The 27,922-nt window shown below is 36.9% G+C and overlaps 1 protein-coding gene across 1 annotated transcript in view; it reads right to left on the bottom strand.

Moving 5' to 3' along the window:
* LOC309595225 (annexin A2) overlaps window positions 1-25,475 on the bottom strand; it is a 74,975-nt gene extending 49,500 nt beyond the window's left edge. The window contains exons 1-14 of the mRNA XM_082321913.1: window positions 25,402-25,475; window positions 24,233-24,337; window positions 21,418-21,685; window positions 20,128-20,247; window positions 18,365-18,499; window positions 17,882-17,998; window positions 16,155-16,314; window positions 13,940-14,124; window positions 12,489-13,440; window positions 10,190-10,368; window positions 8,619-8,748; window positions 2,928-3,012; window positions 2,780-2,830; window positions 1,393-1,651 (exon numbers count right to left, since the gene is read on the bottom strand). Coding sequence (XP_082178039.1) covers window positions 1,393-1,651; window positions 2,780-2,830; window positions 2,928-3,012; window positions 8,619-8,748; window positions 10,190-10,368; window positions 12,489-13,440; window positions 13,940-14,124; window positions 16,155-16,314; window positions 17,882-17,998; window positions 18,365-18,499; window positions 20,128-20,247; window positions 21,418-21,685; window positions 24,233-24,337; window positions 25,402-25,430 — 2,775 coding nt within the window. The 5' untranslated portion in view covers window positions 25,431-25,475. The remainder of the gene's footprint in view (window positions 1-1,392; window positions 1,652-2,779; window positions 2,831-2,927; window positions 3,013-8,618; window positions 8,749-10,189; window positions 10,369-12,488; window positions 13,441-13,939; window positions 14,125-16,154; window positions 16,315-17,881; window positions 17,999-18,364; window positions 18,500-20,127; window positions 20,248-21,417; window positions 21,686-24,232; window positions 24,338-25,401) is intronic.
* Between the last annotated feature and the right edge of the window lie 2,447 nt (window positions 25,476-27,922).

Below are 27,922 nucleotides of genomic sequence, written 5' to 3'. Positions count from 1 at the left end.
AGGTGAAGGAGTTCAGAGCAACCAGAGACAGGTGATCAATGGCAATTTGTCCAACTCAGCTAACAGAAGGCCAAAAGGAAACCTTACTTTTGCTGCAGAGAATCACCGTTATCCCTGCATGAGCTTCATTTAAAATTACAAAGAACCAAGAACAGATCCAAGATGCTCCACCCTAGCCACTGAAATTGGGAATCAATAAATTAAGACACAAAAGACTTCAAAGAGTGGCATGAGGGGACTGAGGGAAGTACTTAAACTTCCGGTAATGTTGTTTGGTTTTCTGTCTTGCCTTACGATTATCCCACACCTAGTAATGTAAAAGCTCTGATAGGTTTTTTTTGCGTGTGTGTGTGGTTGATTTGCTTACAACCTCTCTTGTCTGCATGAGATTTCAGGTATCAAATATTACAGTTGAGTGCTCATTGTCATCCCCACAGAAAAAGCACTGATCTGGATCCCTCTCCTTTATCTGGCTACTTATTTTCACTAAGCTGGTTAGAATTTAGTATCTTAGGCCTCCAAGACATGTCAGTTTCTGCTGAAATAGCCCAACAAGTTCAAGATTTTGAGATCTGGGGGAAAGACAGAGGGACAAATGGAGATGAAGGTGGGATTGAAAAACCAGGAAACCAGGTTAAAAGATCCTTCCTGAAATTGTCAGAAGGAAAAATACATCAACAAAAAGCACCATCATGGAGGCAAAATTAGAAAAGTCTTATAAATGCAAATATTGTTTATTTCAGCTGTACGGCAAGCCTATAAATTAAAAAACTTTCAATTAAGCCAAAAGCTACCTTCTTTTTGCTGCCCAAAAGTATTACTAGCTCACATCAAAGATGCAAAACTTCATTTTGAAAGAATATTGCCATCCAGCAGGGGGTGGGGTAGGGGGTGGGGAAGAAGTGTAATTTAAAAGAAAAAACCACTTAATGTATCACAGAGAACTGCAATAAGACCTCAATGGAATAGACCCTGACAGTAGAACTCACCTTACCTGACTTTACCTGTCTACAGTTGTGCTAATCATCTTTACTCCTGTAGCCTTTAGAGAGAAAATGACATCTCTACAGCATGAGTCCTACAACCTACTTAAGAGACCCATCCTGGTGTGGAGATGCATCTACAAAATATTCCATTTCCCTCTGATAATAGCACAACAAGCTTAAACGTTTTTTTTTCCATATTGTAATGTTTAAAGCTAGGTGAGATGAATCTCACCTGGAATATTTTTCAGGAAAAAGGCATTCTTATTCTTGGTAGTGGATCCAGAACTCTGAAGGGCCTCTCTGTTCCCTAAACATGACAGATAAATATACTAGCTATATATCCAAGGGACCGAAATAGATTATTTCAAAACTGCTAATCTGCTTTTCCATCAAGTGCGATACTGACCTTCTGTTTCCACATGGCTTCCTGGGGTGCAGGTGGAAAGGTGCATGGAACTCTTCCATGATTCATGTGATAAGGCAAAGGGAGGCTGGGATCTAGTGGCACCCATGGGACTGAAAGAGTGGCAGGTACAGTGGGCAGGTCACAATGAGCTTTATGTAAGTTATATGATGCTCTCATTGTCTTGTCAAGAGAACTCTTGTAGATTGCAACTGATGAATCTCCTGCAGCATGGGTCAATAAATAAGAGCCCTCCTGCAAACTAAAAAGATAAAGTTCAAAATGAAAAATATTATTTTTAATTAAATTTTAATTTTTAATTTTATTTTTTAATTTTAATTTTTTTAATTAAATTTTATTTTTAATTAAAATGTTTTCATTTTGTTTCATTTGATCAGGATAGCTACTAAGTTCGTAATGCAAAAGCAAAACATCTTCGGATATTTACTTATCAATCCCTGTTTTATAAAAAGACCATAGACAAAAAAGCATGAATTAAACCGTATTGATAAATACATAGTAATTCATGTGTTTATAATGTATTCATAACATACTAATTTATCATAAATGTACAGATTGTCATCATATTCAAACAAAACACTTAAGCATACACTGAAAACTATCCATATTTGGCAAACTATAAATCTCTAACCAGCGCCTTAGAAAGCATAATGCATATATGGACACAGACACAAAGAACAGACGTGCTTTAAATACATGCAGGATTAAACAGGTGTTCAGGGAGATAAATGTCAACCAACAACCCATATCAAAAATCTTAGTCACAAATCACGAAGCTACAGAAATTATCAAGTGCGGGAAAACTCTTCCATAATTCAAATTAAAAGGCTTCACACACAAGTGCAAGAAACCTGCTTCACAAAAAAAATTAAAAGATACTTGCAGACCGAAAGCCTTGAAGTAGCTAAATAAAGGAAGGCGCAAGAGAAAGGTAGCTACATTGAAGAGAGAAAGACATATGCTGTTCTAAGTCAAGCTAAGCAGAAGGGAACACAAACGGTATTATTTCTGCACATTAAGTAAAAAAAGTAACAAAAAAGAGAGGTCCAAATTTTAAACGTCAGCCTACATACATAATATTACAACTCGCTCCTGTGAACTGTTTAATCAGCTCAGAAGTGTCCAGTCTCCTCTCTTGAATAAGTCGTTCGTAAAAATAAAGTTCTTATTCTTTTATATCATTTATACAAAACCTGCAATCCTAAGCAAATTTTTACACAGCACTGCTAGACCTAAAAGAATCTGTAAAATATTTCATGTATCTGAAGAAATAAAAATCAAAAAAAGTAGACAAGCATTCTACGGAAAGAATTAGGATGACCTGGGTAATGTTGCAAATAAATACAATGAACAAGAATGGAGCACTTACTCAGACACTTTCTTCAAAATGTGATGAAGTATATTTAATGAATTTGCAGGCCTGTGAAAAAGAAAAAAAAAAAATTACAAAAGTAGTAACTTGCAAGGCTTGTTAGGGTTTCAAATTCATTGCAAAAAAACCTTACTAAAATACTCACTTAATCAATCCAAGTTTCTCTCTTAAAATTTCTGGAGAAATCTTTTCTAGCATAATAAGCTTTGATGTAAAAGCATCAATACGTCCTGAAAAATATTAATTCCATTAATACACTAAAAATAAAAGAGAACAAATGCAAAAGCATCATTTGCAGACCTAATGTATTTTAAAAGGAATAAAAATTTTTGCTCTTTTACAGTGTAGAACAGTGCTAAGTATGTATCAATATTGCACAATAACAGAAAGTAAAATGTATAACTGCTTTAAGTACAGACATCTGTATTTGGGCTGCCTTTCCAAATCAGGGAGATGCCCATGATTCCAGCAAATCTTACATCTTGGGTGATGTCTGGGATATACCACCTCATTTCGCTATGGCCTTAATCTCATCAGTTAGTTTGTATCTTCCCAAGTTCTTTTGATCCTTATCACCATGCTTCCTCACTGGACAGATTGTGAAAGTTTATCTTTTACAACAAATTTAATATACTTGTTTTTCTATTCTGACATGTTATACTAACAATTGTGTTATATGATTTTCTGGGGATTCTGTACCTTCATCTCTTTTTTTTTTGTTTTGGTTTGGTTTTTGGTTTTTGTTTTGTTTTGTTTTTTCCCCCTCACCTGAAAAGTTACAATTTACAATTCAGGCCTTGTTCATGGCAAATCATTAAAGACTATTTGTCTTTGACATAGTTAGGAGCAACAATTCAAAGCTCTCCTCATCACATTTTTAAAATAAAGACTGACAAGAGCAGTTTAGCCCACTTTTTCACTAGATAAGCAATAAAGATCATTAGCATAGCTTGTACACTGATGCGGCAACCATGGCTTACCTTCAGGTTCTCTCTCATGTTGAGGTTTTCCCAGAAATCTGTTCTATTCCAGCTCCCACAAGGAGGATGAGGAGAAGGCAGCATAATAAAATACAACCTACTCAGTGGAATTTACTGCCTTACTACAAATCTGCTCTCACAGGAAGTGTAAATGCTTCAACTGTACAGTTAAAACTGCTAAACCAAAGCCTTTCACATTTCAAGCTAAACATTACTAGCAAATTGTTAGCTGATGTGCAAGAAGACCAAGTAAGAACTCTCATTTTTAACAAATTAAAAAAAAAAAAAAAAAAAACGCACCAGGACAACTCATTTCTTTTAAACACTGTACATTTGTTACTGTTCTTGATATCAGTATTTTGTGCAAGGCTAAGTTTAGGCTAGGTTTAATACAGGTTTAATATACTGCATTGCTGACTAGAGGAAAAGTAACCTGAAGTCGTTATTTAAAAAAAAAAAAAGTTTGTGTTCTCCATTTTTTATCTGCCTCTCCAAATCAGAAACTTCTCCATCTCTAAACTCATCAACAGCATAACTGAGAAAAAAAAATATGAACTACTCATACCTAATTTATATTACTGTATCTTATATTTGAGAAGTGACTGATTGAAAATATTTGACATTCAGTAAGTTACCCATAAAGCAAGTACTTCTTTCCAGCCCATTTTTCAAATAATCTTTATTTAAAGGCCAATATTATCCTATTCAAGTGAAAGTAAACTATTCTTTTGTAGTAAGTTTTGCTTAGGCACTTAATGGAAATAAGTGAATAATGGTCAGGGTAAAATGTTCCCATTAATCAGCAAAGCTTATCACAACTTCATTTACTGCTTAGATCAAGTACAAGTATCTTATTTGAGAAACATGTCACAGAGATTACTCCCTTTGCAGATGCAGGATTTCCTATCTGAGTAGCAAGGGGACTTAAATCAACAATTGAGCAAGGCGCTCTACTGTAAGAGGAAGACAGCCCTCAAGTTTGTTTGATGATGATATCTCTGCTTTTATTCAAACAATCACTACCTTCTTTGAGAACATACAAAATAAAAAATTCAACTTAATATCACACCTTGCAATTTCTGCAGGAGGCCATAGTTCCGCTTTCTTTCTCATCTTCTGAGCTGGCAGCACTGCTGAGTCACTGTACTGAGCTATGAGACTCCCCCCTCAGCCACACAGAGTGATACAACACTCAAGAACAATGCTGGACAATTATGCGGCACAGACCAAGGTCCAAAGAACTTTCCATCCATACTTATTTGGCAATACAAAAGATTGTTGAGGCAATGAATTACGTTTTTGCAAGATCCAAGAACTCCTAAGCAATTTAACACTGCGGTCTGCTACATGCTCAGAACTTCCATTTTAGAGGCTTCACTTAAGATCTATGCAGTCTCAGAACTGCTTGAACAAGAATGCAAGTTGCAGGTACTATGTTAGTAATGGCAAGATCACAGTTTTCACACAGTAGTTTCATACTTTCACACTGTGGGCTAAATTTAAAAAGAGCAATAACTCTACGGCTCTACTATGGCTGATTTAAAAACTCCTTTATTATAGGACATGATATTTCACTTGGAATAATTCAAACTATAGCACAATCTGAGAAGTCAAGTCTGTCTTTCTGCTTACACCAAACACGAGAGCAGTAGTCTTCTTACTTTCAGGTATCAGATTAATGAAAAAGAATGAGACATTCACCCCATTTTAAGCTGTCCATAAGACAGGGATATTATCACCCTTAGAGAATTATCCCTGAAGTTTCAGGACAAAGCAGCTTTCCATTGCAAAGAGCCATCCAGCTGAATCAAGACACTTGCAACATTGTATTCTTCACAAATCCCCAGGGATGCACACCAAAAGGGAGAATTTCACAGCTGCATTCCAATACTTCTCAACGAGAGCAGAAAGAACATCTAAGTAAAATATGGTAACAATTTCCTATTAAAAGCTGTGGTAGATGCTCCTTCATAAAATGCATCATTTACTTCCATGTATGTCTTTTTACCTACCTCTAATAGAAAGTACATGGCGGTACCAAAAATCTGCAGTCCCCAATTCGCCTACCTGAATAAATGACATGTTTGTTCTGTCAAGTATCAAAAGTCGGTGACGTGCTGAGAGTCCAACTCCGTATTTGTAGCAGGCGCTTTTTTTTTTTTTTTTAAAGTAGTGGTCAGAGGAGGCCTGCCCCACATGCTGAGTACACTAATTTACTGTGGAGGACAGTGACAACCCACAGTAATCCTGCGCTTCCTTGGAACACACAAAAGGAGAACCCCTGTGAACCCCAGGGTTTGCTGCCGGAAGAAGCGCATCCAAGAGCTGACAAACACACACCACTGGAATTACCAGTGTTTCTCAATCCCAACAACTTTTTCTCCCAAGCACACAAAGAGAGAGAGCATGTCGGAGGCCGGGCCACCGAAGCCTGCCATCCTAGGGCTCCATGTCCATTCCACGGCTAGCAGGTATCTACGAAGGAGACACCGAGGAACATCCGTATCAGAAGGGGATGGCTGTTTATGCCAGAACAGCTCCTGCGGCACGCAGTCTGCTTTCTCCTACGCTCCTGAGAGCCTCTCTAAAAAGGGGTGTTGGCTGGATGAGCTGGCTGCAAACTTCTGCGCACAAGCCACACTGTAACTGATGGGAAGTTAGATAGATGTGCATTCTTTCAGTTTGTGTACTTTGTGAGCAGATTAGCCCTCTCTCTACAGTTTCAATATTTCCTCACACTGCTTGTGACTCTGGAAACGTTAATAAAAATATTGATAAAATTTCCGACAGAGTGTTAAATTTCAGTGCAATTTAGTATACTGTTCTGCTTGTTAAAAAAAAAAGAGAAGAAATGCCTTATTATTCTATGTTAAGATATAATTAGAAATGGAGAACTGTGTGCATAATTATCTGTTTGTGAGGATTTTTTTTTTTTAGAGAAGGGAAAAACCACAACAAATACTGCTTTTAAAATTTACAATTAGAAACAATTTCCATTAAATATGGACAGCAGACAAAGATAGCTGCAAATTGGTGAAACTATCACCTCTAATATACTAGATTTCAGATAAATCTTATAATTCTATGATAGGACGCAAAGTTTGTACGTAAAAACTTAGGAAAGAGAGAGCTCAGCATTTCTAAAATAGTATTCTGATGTGAGCCACCAAGAGCAAAAGTGTAACTCAGTGCACAAGTGGAAAGGTTAGGCAACCACAGGCCACAACTGCTGCCATAACAACTGTAAAAAACAGAGACTTTTTTCTGTAACAGGAAAGCGAGGCAGCCCTCACTGCAGAACATTCATTCACTGTACAAACAGGATTGCCCTCGCTCCGATTTGGCACATAGAATACGTGCCAAACATATTCTAAAATGCATTTTGACTAACCACTTTGTTGCAGATTCTCCCTTTTAAAACCTTATTAATTACAAGGTAATTGGTATCAGAGAGCTCTCCATATACTAAAAGGGTGGTTAAAATCATCTGGCCACATTCCTTATATGCATAATTTTCATTTCTCAACAGAACATATGTATCCTAATAGACATAAACTTTCCAGACATTTAAAATATCATTGTGCAAACTTGAAAACAGCATTTTCTACAGGACATTTGGGAGTGAAACTTTCCTTATAATTCTGCATTCCTAGCGTGCTTAGTTTATGTGATTTCAGATAAATGGCCTTTACAAGTAAGATAACCTCCTGATAACATTTCCATGCTTTTCCCTGCTTCATTCTCACTGAATGTATGTTACTTCTGATTTATAGATTCTACTACATTACCTCCTGTTTCCATCTGCTGCAAGACACAGGACAGGGAGTATCAAGATCATCCCTTTGACAGGGATATTTCAAGTCATATCACATATTAGGAAATTAAATTTCATGGATCAGTTAGATATGAGCAATGGAAAACCTGGAAAATGTGTTTAAGTAAGATCATCCAGTATTCAGAACTCCTGAGGAATATCGTAGCTATGGAAAGAAGTTTTCGATAAACTTATGCTATGTATTTTTCTTCTTCCTGTTAGGAATTTCGTTTCTGCAAAGCCAGGAAATTATTTCCAGTACCTTAGATATGAGACACATGTACGTTGTTTTCAAAGCATGTAATTCCTCTTATTTCTGAACAACAGAACTTGGTTTAGCCCTTTCTTGCTTGTTTTTCCTCATTCTCTTGTATCTTATCTGTCCACATGTTATCAGTGTAGAAGTATGAACATTATTGCTTGTTTCCAAAGAAAAATAAGTAATGTTTGACCTTTTCCTATACTGCAAGCTCCAAGGCCAAGGAATCAGTATCCTCTGAGACACATGCCTGATACTCTGTTCGTCTTGTATCTTGGTATGTAATAACAAATTTATCTAAAATGATTTCACATAATGATAACATATATTTATAGCTCACATTTAATCAAGACATATTTTTACCACTCCTGCAATAAAATAATTCATGTCGTATATGACTCACTAAAAAAAAAAAAAAAAAAAAATCAAACAAAAAACCCCCCAAACAAAAGATACTTTAAGTCATGAAGATTACTAACTTCAGAGAACTAAATTCACGCTTACAGATACATTTGTCTTTCAAAGGCAAACAAATGCAGTTCTTGAAAACAAAGACTACTGGATGCTATTAATCTAAACCCAAAGTTTAAATATCCTCATTCACCTCCCAACAGAAATTTTAGACAAAGCGTTTATTTAAGATAAGAGTGAAAACCAAAATTAGAAATCTAAAATAAATAAGGACATACAGAATTTACCTTTAACAAATATTTTGTCTTCTGTTAATTCTATGAATATTCAGACATACATGTTTCTTAAGCAAAAATCAACACATGAACTTACCAATATAAAATAAGCATTCGGAATGCAACATACTCTCTGTCCACAACTGACATACTTCACTTTCTGTAAGAGCTTCAACACCGTAATAAGCTTGGTATTCTAGTTTTGGCAACAGGAATATTGGAATAAGCTTTAAAAGTGAAGATACAAGAAAAATCAGCACTCACTGTCCAAAAAATGTCCACAATTGAGCTACATTTTGTATTTGATAATCATCATAGTCTTCCACCACAGCTGAAGCTACAATGACATTTCACAGATTTTGTGTGATGGCTCACATTCTGTGAAATCCGCAGTACAAACTTTGGACTACAGAAACTCTATGTAGAGGAAGGTGAAACGGACAAAAAAAAAAAAGTCTACGCAAGCTTTTACAAAGAATAAAATTTTTCTGCTGAATAATTTTTCCATGCAACTAAATTTGAAGTTCACACTTCTGTGCTCTACTGCCCTCTGCAGGAACTTAAGAAAAAAATACATTATTTCCAATTTCCTTATTATTAGTGGAATTCTGCCATTATTCCCCTTGTCAGAATCTCACTTGAAATTAGAACCTAATGCTTGGACTCTCATTTGAAACCAGAGGCTAACCTTTGCATGTTAACACTAAGAGAGAATATATAAGCCTCTTCTCACTGACAAGTCACAGTTTAAATTTCAGCAGGGAAACAACAGTGCTCAGTTTCTGATTACCAAACTAAGCAGCTATTCACAGGCATTTATAGGCAGTGGATCAATAGCAAAGAGATGGTATTTTTTCAAAATAAGATTCTGAGCCCAGAACCTTAGCAAGTAATCAGAGCTACAAATATCTATTTCCATTTCAACAAAGCATAAACACCTCACAAAATGCCTGCCTACCATAATTCTGGTATTCTGGGGAGGGAGATACCACATCAAATTTGTTGATTTGATGATTCAGAGGACTCTTGACAAAATAATAAATTACTGAGGATTCCAGAATAAGCTTTCCTTCTCCTGATGTTACAAGGAATATTTGGATTACACTTGCATTTAAAGCATTTTATTCCTCAAGACAAACTATTTGCTAAGATGTATACCCTAGTCTTTTCAAGCAGAGTGAATAGGATCTCTTTGCATCTTTAAATGTGCCCTCTGTTGTTCATTCTATCTCCTATTTCTCTGCTTAACTAGAAACAATAGCAAGGCTGAATCCTGCTTGAAAGTATTTATGATCATGAACATTCTCAAAGCCTTGGGCCAAAAACCCAATTACTGCATTAACTTTTAAGAATAGTTCAAACTGACATTAGTTTACACAAGTATAATTACCCATGCATATTACTGTAATGCAGTTGTAGTAATAAATACAGAATCACACTTGCTTATCTTCTAATCAAGTAGATTTAAAGAGATCACAAGTTATTCTTCCCCCTCTTCCTACAGCAAATATTTACTTAAAGACGACATACATTATAGAGTTACAATTAAATGTACTAATTGTCTGAGTGAAAACACAAATGCTATGAAGGACTGGGAATCCCAGAGGTGCCAGTTGAGCACAACTGTTTAAAAGCCAAAACAAAACAAGCTAACAGCAAAATCTGTACCTTCTGGGCTTTTTTCTTTTTATGGTATCGTGGCAACGACTTCACTTTTTGCACACTGCAACGCACAAGTAGCAACAGGTCATTTAAACTGAATAGCTTATACACAAGGTTGCCATCCTGAGGTGCTTTATACTCCGAAGGGTCTTCTTCAAGCATCTGAAGTTCATTTGGCAGCTTTCCTATAGAAAATAAATAAACCAGAAAATGTCAAACTTGCACATTCTTGTCCATGAAGCTAATTAGTTTTTTTCCTCTTGCAGCAGATTTTTTTTAAATAGGATCTGTTTTGTTTCCTAAGATTTTGCGGTGAAAACAGTCTCATTAGGCACAAGAAGTCACTTACGTATTTAAAAAAAAAAAAAATTTGGAAAATGTCCACTATAACTTTTAAAGAGTATATTTTTAAATATTCCATGTGTTTTATCCTAATCATTACATTTCTTATACAAACAGAGCTGTGAGACTCCTTTCTTGTACATATGGAATTCAAAGGCTAGTTTTTAAGCCACAGCCACTCAGCACAAAGGAGACAAAAATTTTATTTACAATGAATGCCTCCTGAGAGCCACCATCCATTTAGCAGCTACTGAAATAACTCAAGCCTCAGGTTTGGATGGTAGCATAAGCATCTGTTCCAAACTGAGTTTGCTTCAATTTCAATACTAGCATATCAAAAGAAACACTTATTGGACCTCCAAGTGCAGCTTTGAGATAGGTTAGCAAATATCCCTGCATCCCTTACAGATATTTTAACAAAACATTTAAAATAAACAAGAATAAAGTCCAACCTGTTTAAGATTACTTATTGAAAATTTATCCAGTTCTGTTTTTTGTCCTGCAGATATATGGAAATGTATGTCAAAACTACAACTACAAATAGGGATTGCTGTAGTGCTATGAATAAATACATTTAACATTAAATTTAGAGTTTATGTGCATCTTTGAATAAACGTATACTGTGTGAGAGTGACAAGAAATAATTTTCTGTTAGTAAAATATTTAACTTAGTTCTGGCTTTCTGCAAAAAAGACATGCATAAAGGTTTATCAGCTTGCTATAGAACTTTCAGTTTGTAGAATTATGCTTTCTATTCTTTCACAGTCATACTTCAGCATCTTAGCAATATTGGTTTCACTACTTCTATTTAAAAAAAAAAAAAAAAAAGTCTATTATCAAACACCTGAATTCCATACTCTGGCTTTTTAAGAGGAGGAGAAATAGAAAGAGTACCATGCTGCTCAACCTTTCAAACTGAGGGAGGAGACATGGTCTTTTAGTCACTACTAAAATTCAGTTAAATCGATAAAAAGGTAGGAAACGATAACACAATTTCAACTAAACAGAATTAGTTGTGTTAACTGTTTCCATTACAGATTAAGTAATTAAGATTAATTCCTATGTGATCAAATGCACAGCTAGTCAGAAAATACCAGCAAAGCATTTTTCCCACCGAGAAGCATTGATTCATTAGAATTAAATATTTGAGAAAAAGAGTATCTGTCCTGATGCAACCTGCCTGGTTTCCTGTCAATTTACATAACACAATAAAGTGTTTCTAACTTCAGTTGTACAGAGCTCAAAAGCAATTCAGGCATGTGAGAAAAACCTCAAAGTTCATGGTCCCTAGGATCTTCGAGGCTTCCAATCTTGGTTCAGGTCTGGGTTCAATATCCAGCTATCATAGGTCCAATATCCAGCTAAATGCTTGAAAACTTGGAGAGGTGGCTTGTAGTGAGTCCTCATTAGTCTTCTGGAACAGATTGCTAGGAGCTAAGAAACAGCAACTGAACTGGGAGTCTCAGAACTTAGACACCAAAATTTCAAGTTTTCTTTCAAGTTTTAATTGCATAATTTGATTACATTTTTCTTCTACGGAAAATGTAACGTAATTCAATTTTTCATTGACAAGAAGCTATTTTTGCAGACAAGAAACTATTTTTGCAGATATTTGAATTTCTGAGGAAAAGCAACTCATTTCACTACCAAATGATTTCTTTTCCTTGCTTAAAAACCTTGTCTCTAACAACTTTTTGTTTCTCTAAAGTAAAACAGTATTTCACATTCACCTCTGTGGACAAACAGCTCCCAAAATGCTTCCTCATATGTGCAAGATAGTAATTCTCACACAGAGAAGGTATTGTTAAAAAAAAAGAAAAAAAAAATTAAGTCACATCTCTAAATATATGTAACAGAGGTACTATTAGGACGTTCTTCAGATGAATGAGTTAGAACATCTTTCTGTTAAATTTTACCGAAAATTTGAAATTCTACTCCTCATACAATGAACATAATTACTTACTTTTCGGCACTCCCTGAAAAAGCCAAGTCCAGGTATTTCTAGATGAGCTGTTGGGATTTGAGGCAGGGACTGGCAGAGTTTCTGTGCTGGAGGTCACCAATGCTTTTGGAGATTGAGAGACAGGGGCTGGCATAGCATTAGAATTATCACAGCTCACCATTGGCTGCTCATGAGCTTTTTGGGAAGGTGACTTGAGAAGTTCAGTTTGCATTTTCAAAATCTGTCCGACAGGATCAAATTCTTTGGACAACTTTCTTGTAGGCTTTCTGGAGGCATTTTTCCCCTGTTCCACGATATCTGAGCAATGAGTCATGCTTGCTAATGGAATCTGGGTGGGGGAAGGTGATTTGGCAGTCTCTCCTGAGGTATGAGAAACAGTGTTTGGTACAGCTGTTCTGCAAGAATCAGTGTTTTTACATTCTGTATCAATTATCAAACGCTCTTCATCTGTGTCACTACTGCATAAAGAAGTCTCATTTTTTTGTGCAACATCAGACTCTTTCTTGCAACTAACAGTGTTAGACAGAGTATGTAATTTTGTCTCATTGCCTGATACTTCTTTGGACATGATATGCTGTGCTTTGTTCAGTCCTACCTCCTCTGAATTAAAGCTTTTTTGAGATGAATTTTCTTCAGGGCTGAAGCATAGAATGCCATCTAATGATGGAAGCTGCATGCTGGCACATGCTGAAACTCCTTGCTCAGAAATGGTGTTTTTCTCTTCTTCACCTCCACTGTTTACGGTGGATGTATTTTTTTTTCTTGTTTTTAGGCCATGTGATAAAACTTTAGCAGTGTTACTAACTGTAGGAAAAGTACTTTCCATTTTAGAAGTTCTTGAGAGCTTGACAGTTGCTCCGAAAGTTTCCAGTTCTGTAACATCATCATCAAAGTCCATCCCTGTGTCATCTGGAAGAGGAATCTTCCTGTACTGGTAGGTATCAGAAGACATCTTAACACAGGGAGGAAAAAATAATAATATTAACAAAAATAATCAGCAAACAAACCAAGAAATAGAATGTGTTAATCACAGATGAGACATTGTCAAATTGAAAACATCAAAAATGGCCTACTATCCATATTTTGACTGTTGGGAGAGAGGGGCAGTAACTGAAAAAAAAAAATTCCTGTGTTTAACATGGAATATCTTAAGTTATAGGAGTTGAAAGGTCTTTCAAAAGAGAAATAAGGTTCATAAGATTTTTCCCGCTTAAATAAACTGATCAAAATACATTTTAATGAAGTAAACATTAAAGCTGAGATGCCGATGTAATAGAAGCATTTAAAGGAACTAGACAGACATTTTAAAACATAGGGTCTGTAACTCAGCAGTAGAAAAACTACCAACAGGAAACCTAAATTTTCCTTCATTATCACGGAACAAGTAACTTAGGAATTATAACATAGGTTTTTGGTTTTGTTTGTTTGTAAGAAGAGGTGAAGCTACATACATCCCACTGAAACGGACTGTCCTCAGCTGGTTTGTCCATTGATACACCAGAAATTGAAACGTAAGATGTTTTAGTTGCTAGGAAGTCCATTGGAATTTCATGGAAGATTTGGTTCCTCTCTCTTACTGTCATTTCCTTTCTCAGCAGGGGTGAATCAACATAAACCACTTTAGCTGGTTTGCTGCCTTTTCAAGAATGGAAAGAGATTGAGTACATATTAAATGAAAGGAAAAAAAGACTGTTGTATAATTTAAATAATAAATCTTTCAACTTCCAATTAATGTCAAATCCATTCCACATTCACACTAGATGAAAAACTATCCTCTCATTCATTAATGAGAGAAAATAAAAGTATGTCCAGATACAGTGTGAATTATTAGGATCCTGCAGCAGCAATACACACCACATTAACAGTCAATCATATTTTAAATGCAGTTCTAAATAGAGAATTTGTAGAATAAAAATTTAGGATTCATCATTCCTTAAACTGCATTATATCATCAAATGTATTCTGTTTTCCAAAAAGATCATTTTTTCTTCCTTTGATGAACCTCATTTTTTTTTTTTTTTTTAAGTCTCATTGCCCAAAAGTGATGGCTGCAGTTTATATTTCTTCTAATCAGTAACTATGTCTGGGCTTTGCTGTCCCACTCTGGTGTTTACACCTTAACACGCTTACACATGAATCATTCATAGATTCATCCAAAAATAACAGTGATACCCTGCCCAATATTACACAGAAAGCAAAGGCACATGGTGAACATGCTATCACTGTTTTAGGAAAAAAACCCCACCACTCTGCGGACGAAAAAAATATCATTAATGTCAGAGGTGGTTTACAGGGAAAGTGAAAAAGGAAGGAGAGGAGAAACCCTTCAAGAACAGTATACATTGCTAACATATTCTGAATGCCCTTTAGGTGTTAACTTTGGATCTAAAAATTAAGTTTAAAAACTGTAAAGCTGATATAAAAGGAGTCAGGCACATCTTTACATATAAAGTAATTTAATTTCATGTAGGAAAGTACAAAATTTGTAAGATTTGCAGAATTTGACAGCTTATTTACCACTATCCAGAAGTCTGCTATACAACTTTGTGAGAAACGCACACAACATGGACATTCCAAGACCATTATAAACACTCATCATGAAATATGATGCTATTTTAATACTAGTATATTTAAAAAAAAAAAAAAAAGTAACAAGAGAGGAAATCTATATTCAAAGTACTGATGGAGTGCTTGACAATTAAAGTATAGCATTCACATGAGTTAATCAGTTTCTTCAAAACGTTTTTTGTTGCAAATGGGAAAAGTGATCTCCATGGACATTAATTATTTATTCATTATTCTATGATGTAAATAGGTGCTTTTAATTCCAGAAAATGTTTGCTCTTCATTTTTTCATAAAATGTCAGAATTTCTCTTTTTTTTAGCTTATTGAAATCAGTTAACTTTATAATTTTAACAGCTTCATGCAGTTGTTTTCTTTCCAAGGAGTAGAACTTACAGTTTTGAAAAGCAAAAGGACATTTAACTGATTTTTTTTTTTCCTCCAAGTGGAAAATAGCTGTATGTCCAAATTCAATGTTAATGGTGATACCTCTAGAGGTTGTTACTATTCTCAGTAACAAGATGGAACACAGTATAGAAAACTATGAAATGACCTTGCTATCAGCTTTCCTTCTTGAAAACAGAGAACAAACTATAGCAACGTATTTCTTAAAGTTCATTTTTTATGATAACTTCGATTAAACTAAACGTTTTTCTTTACAACACAAAGGTCCCTGACTCCTTACCAGACAACAGCTGAAAACTCTTAATTTCAGATTTTTGCCCTTTAAGATGTGTGAACTAAATAAGTCAAATTTTATTACTTTGTTTGATTCCTTAAATTAAAAACAAGGAAGTACTTAAGAGAAACTGTTTTTCATAGCTGCATTCTAGAATGCTGCTTCCTCAGAAAAGGCAAAAATCTGAGATTACAATTACAATTATGATTTTCATTAACCTTAGTGTCTTTTCTTTTTAAATAAAACCAAAATTAAATTATTCTATTATTGCGTGAACTAAACGAGACTACCTTCTACCTTCCCGCAGCTGGTTTTACTGGATTTTCTAATTTCCTGTTCTTCAGTCAGCTCGAAAAGCATTATGAGAATATATAAAGGTCTTCATGGAAAAAACCATTGTTTTTATAACAAAAACATACTATACCTGCAACAGGGACCATTTTAATACAAACTGGAATTTCCCATTGTTCCTTGTAGTTTAGTCCATGATTATTCAGTAATGTAAATAATGATTGATTACTTAAAACCACTTGAGGACAGTATTTCAAAGCAAGTTTTTCTGCGTTTGAATCTGAACTAATATCCTAAACAGAAAAAAGTTAAATTTTTAAAGGTTTTTAAGAAAGACACACATAAATTTAAATTAATAAGAAAAACCTCAAACCCAAACAAACATGGATTAACCACCGCCACCCCCAAAAGCCCAAATATCACCACAGTGCCAGGCTTCAGAATCAAATGAAAAAGCAAAAAAATTCCCCTGAAGTTTTTTGCTGAATCTTATGCATCCGCAGCATGAGAAAATATATCCTCTTAACTTTTATCTTTCAGTTCATTCCTATTAATTTGAATTACTAGATTGAATAGGAATTTGGATGATTGTGAAATACGGGAGTGCATTGCAGAAGAAAAACAAACAAACAAAACAAAACAAAAACAGATTCACTCACACATGTATTATAGATCTTATGAGTTAAGTAATAACACAATAAAGACATCTAACATTAAAGTATGGTTAAAACTGCACAGTTGTTTGAATACAGATTACATATAAAGAATCTTAGAATAAATATAAAAAAATAAAGAATACAAATTCAGAATTGAAATGATAAAATTATTAAACATTATGAGTACAGGTTTCCATGAAGAGAAGAGACTGGGAATGCTCAGGAGGTGGGAGGAGAACATCAAGGAATAAGAAGATGACGGAAGCCCAGGAGCACTGAGGACCATGAGAGAGAAATAAGAAAAATCTAGCTATGTTCTTTTTTCTGCCACCTGAGACATCATCAGAAATATTCTCTGTTTATAGCTATAACATCTCTTGAGGTATGTATCATTCTCTTGTGTCACCTCTGCTACTTTCTTAAGCAAAAGTGTTTTTGCAATCACAGCGCCTCTGTTGAAAGTTTTGGTTTTGATATGTGAACAAACTCCTTAAATTAGTGGATAACAAATTATCTGGAATAGAGAGTCACAAAAAACAAGTTCTACAGAATGAAAAACTCATTGATTTTCTCTGTGGAAGAACACAAACAGAAACATCAGATATTTAATAGTAAGGTGGAATGGAATCTAAAAATTGTTCAACTCAGAAATGGAGTTTATGCTGTTTAGTAAAAGAAATTCCCAGGGTGAGCTAACCTAACCAGCTTTTCAGAAAACTAGTCTGAAGTATTTATTCTTACCCTCAAGACTTCTTTCTTAAATCACAAGCCTTTACACCTACATGTATCCATATGTATGTACACACACTCACACATACAGATGCCAGCTTAGAAATTGCAAAGCAAAGTTTAAAAAGAATACTGTAATATACAATTCTATCTAGATTTCACAGACAGTGCATTCCAGTTTAAGGACCTCTTTAATGTTTCATTGAGGGAACAGAAGGGAAGTCCCTTCACGAGGCACTAGGTCTGAAAGGTAATAACCTGACTTTTGAAGAGGGCAGTGTGATTGCTATAAATGAAATACTAAACAAATGTTGATACAATATATGTTCCTGTGCTATAAGATGTGTAAGATTAGGAAAAAAAAAAAGAAAAAAAAAAAAAAAAAAGACGACATTTAATGCTGCCACATAAAAAGGACCAAATTGCTCTTCTCTGCAAAATATGCCTTAAAATTGTCAATAAAAAGGTTACTTACATTGTGCATAATAGAAGCCTTTTTTTCTGGAGTTATAATAGATGTAACAGTTTTATAATCTGTGGGCAGTTGAACAGGCATGGTAGGGAAATCTGTTTTACCACGTCTTGCTGTACCCTTGAAGAAATCAAGCAGCATCAGAAAATAGCTTTATCCGAAATCATGCTGACCCAACATTGCACTTTTTATAAGGAAAAATATTAAGAATTTATGCAGGTGCATTATAAAGTTAGTGTTATATTAAAAAAAATACTATTAATGTAATCTTGTTATTGCAAACATACAGTGAAGGGTGTTAACAGCTTTACTACCAAAGTAATTTAATCAATGCTTTCATTAACACTTTTAATTATAAATTATAACCCCCTAACCCAAGCACTGAATAATACTTGTAAAAAACCTGAATCCTTGCGTAATACAATTCAGATGTAATTCTACTTATTTAAAATAACATCAAAACAATAATTATACATAAGATATTACCATTACAAGAAGATTTTTTTCCAGCCTAAAGGTCAACTGTGTATGAAACTTTCCTCCCATTATACTCATGACCTCCTGGAGCGTGTAAAACTCAGGATACTTTTGCACATGTCCAATGCAAGCACGTAATAATTCCTAACATAAAAAGAAAAAATAGTTTAAGCATTTGTATCTTTCATAAGAATTTAAAGAAATTTTTTCTGCAATTGCAAGTTGCATTTGCACATACTTTCTGTAGAGAACACAGATATATTTAGCAGATTACCGCTAACAAACTTGTTCAACTTTTCCAGTTAGAGACAGTGTTTAAAAACTTAGAGATACCAGTACAACTCTATAATAATCTTATAATCACTGGTATCAGAACTGAAACATACTCTAAATTCTCAACCCTTCATATGCAAGGCTAACAACGTATGCACACAGGCTCAGACCAACCATAAAAAAAAAAGTTTAGTACAGTTTGAACTGCGCTAAACCAGCTGATTATTTTCTTTTCAGTTTATTTATCTTGGCTTTCAGAGGGACTAGTATTTTTTTGTGTTACTACCTAATTTACACTAGGCCTAGGTAAAAGTCGCAAAGGTAAAGACACAGGAAGATTCCGTATGTGTTGAAACTCTAGACCCTAAGATAATTTTTTCTGATATCTGGATTATGCATTTAAGACATTTAGGTTTTATTTAGTAACTAGCATGAGTTATTTCTGCAAGTATTGTTTAAAACTAAATATGTGCCTCCATTTCATTTTTAACTCGGGATATCAACATAACTGTAAATAGGACTTCAAGTCTGGAGACACATTTTGTGATCAGATGACAAAATCACTTAGAAAAATAGACACGAGAGTAAGATATAAAATTACAAAGCCAATCCCCATTTTCAGAAAAAAAAGGCAAGATTTTGTCCTCATGTGTGCCCAAACTGTGTGTTAATGGGAAAACAAATTTATCTTGTGTGTGAAAAAGCACATAATAAAAAGTGTTATGGTGAAATAGAAGCAATCCTTCTGAATTTAACTAAATGCTCTACTCTCTCATAAATGCATTTATTCTTGTTTTATTCTGTAAAAGAAAGTGATGCAGCACTTACTAGAAAAGACTGAAATTTTAACAAAACGCATATAGAGTAGGCCATTTCAATTAAGGCAAGACACTATGAGGAAAACAAGCAAGAGCAAGTCAACCCATTGATGGGAAAGTTTAACGAACCTGTATTCTAGAATTCTTTTCCTGAAACACACTATTAAACTGAGAACGATATATAAAGTTGCATTCATGTTTGGTTTTAGAATCATCAAAGTGGATATTTAACACAGCATGAACTTGCAGATGATTATGATTAAAGCCTGAGGAACCTCTGATTAAAGTGACTTTGTAACATGTCACTGTGGAGGAAAGCTTAACATTCTGTCCAGTAGTGTATATTTAGGAGCAGCTTGTTAATGCAAATGCATAGTAAAAATACAATTTCTCCCTTCCCAAATATAAAGATGTTATTTACTTAATTGATAACTAAATCTTTGTACAGTATTGTATTCTGTGACCTCACTTACATTGTGTCTTATTGGCTACAATAAACTGTGGGCTAAGCCATGCTGCACAGCCTAAGGGAAACGGCGACTTCTCATGTCTCATCCCACCATGGAATCAGCAGAAGTTCAGGGCACATCAGATCCCATGAGCAGTGCCTACGTATCTTAAGCACGACTCCAATATGATTATTGAAGAAGAGAAGGAATTAAACACAGTATTGGTAATTACCTCAGTATAACGTAGTGCATCTTCAGAGATGGCATCGTAATCTTGGGCGCAGCTTTTTGCAGCGTTTTGGGCAAATTTCATAAATTCTGCAATTTCATTGTTTACTACTTCTTTCATTTGCTGGGGGGAAGGAAAAATCTATTTTTTAAGACAGAATGGAATACTGTAGGCTAGGTATGTAACCAGCAAAATTTCCAGAGAGGTAGTACAGGTGATGGTATGAAGGAGGGCACAGATTCCACTTGCTGCTCAATCTGGCAAGTCTTTGCATATGTTCAGAGTTTGACTTAAGTAAAAAGTTTTTTTGCAAGGCCCATTTCCTTAAAAAAAAAAAAAAAATCCCCAAACAACAAAACACCACTCCCCAACAAACAGCAAGCTTCTTTTGATCATATACTGGTGGTTTATAAGAAGAAAGTTTACGAGACATTGTTGGAGCAAGTTTACATGACAGAGTCACAAAGATATCCGAGTTCTGACTTCATAAGCAATTACATTATAAGTAACAACAATGCAGTAGGCACTGATTTGCCTGGGAATGACATTCCCATTGTTACAGCATAAAATAAAGGAATTAGCATTAACAAGGTAGCATGGGAAACCACATGCAATGGCTCAAAAACATCTGCTGATTAATTACATTATACAGGATTCAACTAAAATGATACTTCCAACCAAGATGAGACATAGCCTTTCACTATTTAAACAACATTCCTGAGACTAAGCAGCAAGTGTGAACTTGTGCCTTTCTACTCCCATAAGCACTAATGTGGCAAGCATAGAAGGTCAATGCACAGGTCCCCTCACATGCTAATGAAGACAGTTCCCATTACAGTGTGCTGTCAAAGATCACATCAAAATGTATCCATCGCCCGACATTATACAAGACTGCTACATGCCATTATGAAATGCTAAAATCACAGTAAGGTCAACTTCTTAACCACCAAAAATGTGGTGTTTTTTTGGGGGTGGGTGAGTGTTTTATCAGCTATCAAAGGTCTACAGTTACCATCAGTTGTTTAGACTACTACTAAAAAACAAAACAAAACAAAAAAATCCACAAAAACCCCATCCACTTTCAATGAAATAACCAAATACACTTTCAATTTATATTAAAAATGTTACCCTGAATACTTTAAACCTTCATTACCATTCATAATATTATGTTAAAAGGAAACTATGACAAATGGAATTTAAAAACATTTTTGCTACATTTTCCTTAGCTCTTTGTAACAAAAAAAATGTATGACTCCCTCTGTGGTGTTCATATGTACATATATGCACACTTACCAGATATGTGAATAATTCTCTTTGACTTGCTGCGTTAACTTGAAAATGGTTTACTTTTTTTGAGTACTTAGTCATGAGATATAAATATGTTTTCTGCTCCTTCTCAGTCAAACAAGAAGTGAATGGATAGGGGAGTCTAGGTTCTGGAAAAGGATGATTGTCAGTTGTGCTTTTAGTCTCTGCCTCAACTGGATCTGCAGCCTGCATGCTACCAGTCTGTCTGTTTTCTGAAGAGTTTGCCAATGCCTCCACATTTTTCTTTGCCTCTCTGAAAGAAAAGTAGTAGATGAAAGAACTTACACTTTTCACATAAATATTTGTCACCTGGACAATCAGACTAACCCTTAGTACCAACAGCAGGTTTGCCACCAGTTTAAAGATGAAAAAAAAAAAAAAATTTTTTTTCCCCCCAACAAAATAGTGTATATATTAGTCTGTATACTCAATATTGTGGTAACAAGCTAAACATGAAACTCTAATTGTCTGTTCTAGAAACATCCATTATTAATGAAAAGACAGAAAGTCTCAACATTTTGTTGGCTGGGGTTCAGAAACAGTTTGCACTCAGAAAGGTCTAACTTAAAAGTCAAAGTTATGATAGTAAAGGAGAAAGATTTAATGAGAAAAAGCCTTTCTTTCACTGCAAAAGAAGTAAATTAAAACTACTGAACTGTAACAATAGAAATTCCAGATTTCAATGAAGGAATTCCTAAAAACAGAGTACACAATTCAAGAGTTTCATTTTCTGCTCCGAACAACCAATGCTGAAATAAGTGGCCAAAAATAATATTTGGCTAAGGCAAAGGGCATAGCTGTCCTAACAACAACAAAGATATAACATTATAAAGCTGGTTCATAGAACTCCAGTATATGAAGGCCATCTCAGCCCTGCTCTATTTAAAATAACTGTTCTTAAGAGAGAAAATATTTTAAGTCAACAAAATGAACATTAACTGCTGATCTTGGAAAAAGCATATTTTTAAGATACGATTTCAGCAGTAGAAAACATCTCAAGTGTTATTCAAATCCAGCAGTATCACGTCCACAGTTCTTAATAATACTTCACAGCTGTCTCTCTGAATAAGAGAACATGTCCATCCTCATGGCACAAACTGGCAAATTTAATTAAGCTGCAGCAGCGACAAGATGCTGACTCAGATATGCCAATGTAGGAACATCAAGAAATTCTAGCAGCTTAAATTGGCTATATTCAGCACTGAATGAAATGGCAGCACATCAAGATCATTTCAGTATGCAGTGCTGTCACAGTCTTCATCAGGGTGCAAACCAAAATAATCTGACGGAGCTTTTCTGTCCATATTTACAGCATTATATTTTATTTGAGCTGATGGCTTAAATTTTTCCCCCTATCTGCAACCTGCCTTCACAGCTTCTATGGTGAGAGAACACACACTTCTGTAAATATCTATCAGAAACCCCAATATAAAAATTGACAAATTTCTTCCAGCATTTACTTTCACATTTGCCCCAACAGGTTCCATTTCTCTTCCTCTTGCTATGGCCACGCAACCCAGTTCCACCAATTTCTGAATTTTTCTGGTTGCAACCTCTCTTCTGGCTATAAATCCACTTCTACCATACACAACTGAACACAATCCCACTCTTGAGTGCAGTCATGTCTACTCCAGAAACCCTTTTTCTACATCATGTAAAGGAAGAATCCTACAGTAATATCCAGTGTACCCAACAGCAAGCTGTGAGGGCTGTCCTCATCTCTGTCAGTTCAAGGCAAGTTGCTCAAACAGACGTGAACCAGAAAAGCCTTCTCTAAAGATGTGAGATACAGAGACTCATGTGATGTAGACAGGTATTCCCCTCAAATGCATATTCTCAGTGTCAGTTCATAACAATACAGTAACTCCCCTTTACAACAAATTATTTCTCCACATGCTGAACTCCTCACCTAGAGCACAGTAGCTACCTTGGTCTCCCATCCACATTCTGGGATGTATGAATGTTCATCCACCATGAGACACTTGTCACTTGTATCTCCCTACCAGCTTAACAACTTCTTTAAAAAAAAAAAAAAAAAGTAGCCTAAATACAGTCCTTCAACTTCTGAAATCCAGCAGCATGAGCTATGCTTTTCACTATGCGAAACACAGGGTGACTCTGCTTCCTCAACTTCAGAAAATAAAAAAGACATCAAAACTGCACAAACAATACTACTGGTACCACCTGTGTTCACATAATTTCATTTCTCATTCTTCAGCTAACACTCTATACAGTTTCTTCATTACTCAAGGAATTAATTGCATCTCCAACTGTACCTAAGACACTGTTGGATCTATGTAAACAGTGTTGTCTACTTCCAAAAGATACAAATAAAAAGGATTTCAATGTACACTATTGTCAGCCTTCTACCAAGTGAGAAGACATGGACAGACAGCAAGACGTTAATTTCTAAAAGGAATTAGGTCTGGTTCATGGGTTACACAATCCTCACCATGACCAGTTAAGAGTGTGGGTCAAACTTCATCCCTCTTTGGTACATGAGAGAAAGCAAAAAAAAAAAATTAAGCACCACCCACAAAAAATAACTCAAACATCATCCCCAACCCCCCAAAATACCACCCTACCCCCCAAAAGACACGAAAAACCACAGGGCCCAACCTAGACTCTTCCCAATTTCTGAGGTTCCACAATAGGTAAAGCACAGACCAACTGCTGGACCAAGGAGTCAATAACAAATCCTTGGATACCGGATAACATGTAGCTTTCCCCCAAAACAGTAAGCGTATGTATCGATACGATGATGAAAAACAGCACAAAATTATAACATAACAGAATATACCTGTTTGATAAATGCCATAGCTCAGAGACGCTCGGAGCCAATGAATACTTCTCGTAAATTTCGCGTGAGAAAAATACTTCACTGCCATTTTTTGGTGAAATATCCCTGATAATAAAAAACAAAAAAACAAAACAAGAACATTGCAATACACAAAAAGTTAAAGCCACATCTGCCCCTGAGAAGCAAAGAACAAAATTATTTATTAAAAAAAAAAAAAAAAAAAGGCTATCTACACAGTGTTTCCACGTTCCCTCTTTATGGAAGTTACATATATACTGTCTAATTCCCTACTGGTTTTCAATAGTAAAATACAGGTGTTCTTCACAGTCCAAAAAGAATTTCATTAATACAGGGTATAAATTCTAGATACGGCGAGAGAAACCCTGATGGAGCTACATGCTTTCAGATGTTCATCAATCAAAACCAAACTTTGGGTTGAACTGCTGGAATTTTGAGAAAAATACAACAATCCTGTTTTTAAATTTTTAAAAAAGAGATATTTTGTCTTCTCACAGACTTTACCTTCTAAACTGTCTTTTTTTTTTTTTTTTTTTTTTTTTTTTTTTAAATAGCCCTTCGAGTGTACAGGCTTTATACAATGCCCATCTTCCCAAGTTAAGTCGAAAGGCATGAGAAAAGATTTATTTCTGTCTTCCTCACAAATGAACTAATTCAAAACCAACTCACCTCTCTAGGCTTAAAAAGCCGAATTACTTCTTTGTAGGGCTTCACCTCTCTAGACTTAAAAAGCCGAATTACTTCTTTGTAGGGCTTTTCATATTAAAAACAGGAACAACGTCACTGCTCCAAATCCATACTGTGGATGTGCATTACTTAATTGTTCCTCATTTCTGAACATACATAAACATACAGGCTAACTCTTCCTCAGGGAAAGCGCACTCACTCCTCCCCTCTTCCACTGAGAGAACGACAAAAAATTGCACGCACCCCTCCCCGCCCCCCCGCCCAGCGACGGGGCGGAGCCGGGCGGGCGCGGGAACCCAGGCCCGCCCCGCTGCCCGCCGGCGCATGCGGGCCCCGCCGCGCGGCGGGCTGGGCGGCGCGTTCCTCTCTCGGCGGCGCAGCGCGGAGCGAGGGGACATCTTCCCGCCCCCCGCTCTTCAGACGCGCCCCGCTGGGGCTGGGCGGAGAGGGGTAAACGTACTCACCAGGTCAGCAGCTGCCCTTTGGCCGCCATCTTGACGGACCCCTCGGGGAAGTGTGCTCCCGGTTCCTCGTCTCTCAGCCGCGTGAGCCTGCCTCACGGCATTGGCCAATCAGCGTACCAGAGCGCCGGACCAGGTGTTCTGAGCCAGCCAATGGCAAGATGGGCTCGAGCAGCTGGAGGGGCTGCGGCGGCCATCTTGCGGCAGGCGGTACTGCTGCAGGGCGGGGGAGAGGGCGCGGGGGCTGAGCCGCCGGCGAGGCCCGTGCCCGTGCCCGTGCCCGTGCCCGTGCCCGTGCCCGTGCCCGTGCCCGTGCCCGTGCCCGTGCCCGTGCCCGTGCCGGCCGCGTCCCGCCTCGCCGGGAGATGAAATGTGCCTAAGCCCCCTCCGCGCTCTGGGCTCGCTCCGACTCCACGTTTTTCTCTAAGGTGTGGCCCTGACCAGATGTTGGGCGCCTCGAGCGGCAGTTCCCGCCCTGGGTGTGCAGAGGTGGCTGGGCCGGGGTCTGCCGGGCGGCTCGGCCCTGAGGGGAGTTGGGAGCCTGTGTGAGAGGGCCGAGGTACCCCGTGGAGGTTGCTGCATTTGGCAGCTTCCCCCCTCTCCTGGGCTTCCAGTTCCTTGGCTCACTTCCCACTTGTTAACATGTGGGCAGAACCACAAAACCTTTCTTCTGATGATCAGGGTTCCCAGTGTGGTAAAATGTAGAGTTCAAATATTCCCAGTAGCTGTAGGTCTAGGTGATGGAAACTCATTTGCTTTGGGTGTTACAAGAAAAGGGGATCCCCTTCACAGCTCTATAGATGGAGAAATGAAGAGGGAAGCGAGGATTGTGGCATGAAGCCATCAAAGCATTCACAGCACCTAGTCCTGTAACTAAAACTCTGGGCACTATACAGAAATACATAAAAATACTGAGATGATTCAGAATGATGTCCAAACCCACCAACAAAGGAGTCTCTTTAGCTTGCTTGCAGATCAGTTTGAAGGACATTGTTTGATTTTAATTCTGCCCTTTTTTGGTTTGTGTATCTCAAGAGAAGTGGAAAGGTTTCTGTCTCCCTACTGGATCCACCCAGAGCCCAGTCCTGGAGGTAGCCTTGTAAGGAGTAATCTTACTTCAAGCCCCAGGTATGGTAACAGTCACATAGCCAAATGATTAGAAGACTTACCCCAGATTGTGAATGCGGCAGATTAAATCCTACTTTAGTCTGCATCTCTCTAAAACCTGCGATGTCTGTTTCTTTTTTAATGGTGCTACTTCCTACATGTGATCCTTCTAGTTCCACGACATAAACATGAACATCAGGAAACACTTTTTCACTGTGAGGGTGACCGAGCACTGGCACAGGTTGCCCACGGAGGTTATGGAGTCTACATCCTTGGAGATAACTCAGAAGCTGTCTGGACATGGTCCTGGGCAACTGGTGCTAGGTGGCCCTGGTTGTGACCTCTGGAGGTGCCTGCCAACCTCAACCATTCTGTGATTCTGTGAAATAGCCACAAAACCACCACCTCCTAACCCACACTTTAGCTTTCCTTATGGGTGGGCATGGGAGTCCTCCGTTTGTCTCTCACTTCAGAAAAATGCCTGCGTTTTATATTGAACTATGTTCAATAGTATACAGTTGTTGCCTAACCTATATCTTAGTGGTTAGGAACTTTCCCCTGAGTGGAAAGATTGAGCAGGAATCATGTCCCGAGGATGGGAAAATTAAACCCGGGTTATCAGTGTCTCAGAAACTGCTTTCATCATGGAGCTCCTGTAGAACAAATGGCACTACTTAGTGCAACAGTTCTAAGTAAGTCATGACTTCCACTACTTTTTTTGTAGGCTTGATCTGTAGGTGAAGGCTGCTTCCAGATATAGTGCTTCAAAGATGAATGCTAATACCCATTTCTGGATCACAGTCAGGCATATAAACACTCAGCTGTTAAAGCTCTGTCAAGACTGAGGCATTTCTGGGTAGGTGCAGAAGTAGAATTTTACATGCCTGAAGTCTTAAGACCAAGTGTGCTGCTGACATTCAGGTGTTCCCAAAGTTAGCAAAGCAGAGGGGAACTGCAACTTTGAATTTTGATGCCTAAATTGTATTAAAACCACAATTTTGATAACCAAATCCTCATTTAAATTTAGCCCAAACTGGTATTTCCAAAGTCAGTGGGAAGGCCTTAAGCCAGATTTCTTGTATCTTGTACTTGATGCAGTGAACTGTGATTTCAAACAAGAAGACACCTTCAAGGAGAGGGAAGCTAGATTAATCCACATTTATTCTGAGGAGGTTTAAAGCTCATGTTGGCCAGAAGGGGAGCTTAAAAGGTGCTTGAGAGTCGTCTTGTTTCCCTGCTGCCAAACATTACTCGATGTATGTGCTAAACAGCTCTGATATACGTGCTTGGAAGCACAGCCTAATTTTCTAATGGTGTATTCCTTAAGGAATAAACGTAATAAACCACGATTCAGGAAACCAAGATGCTACTGACAAAAAATTAAGACAGATTTTTCCATTAGAAGCTGAAGTTTTAT

Source organism: Platalea leucorodia (genome assembly GCF_965183815.1).
Source record: "Platalea leucorodia genome assembly, chromosome: 9".
Lineage (NCBI taxonomy): Eukaryota > Metazoa > Chordata > Aves > Pelecaniformes > Threskiornithidae > Platalea > Platalea leucorodia.
Note: the sequence above shows the minus strand (reverse complement) of the source record. Positions and strands in the feature narration are given on the sequence as shown.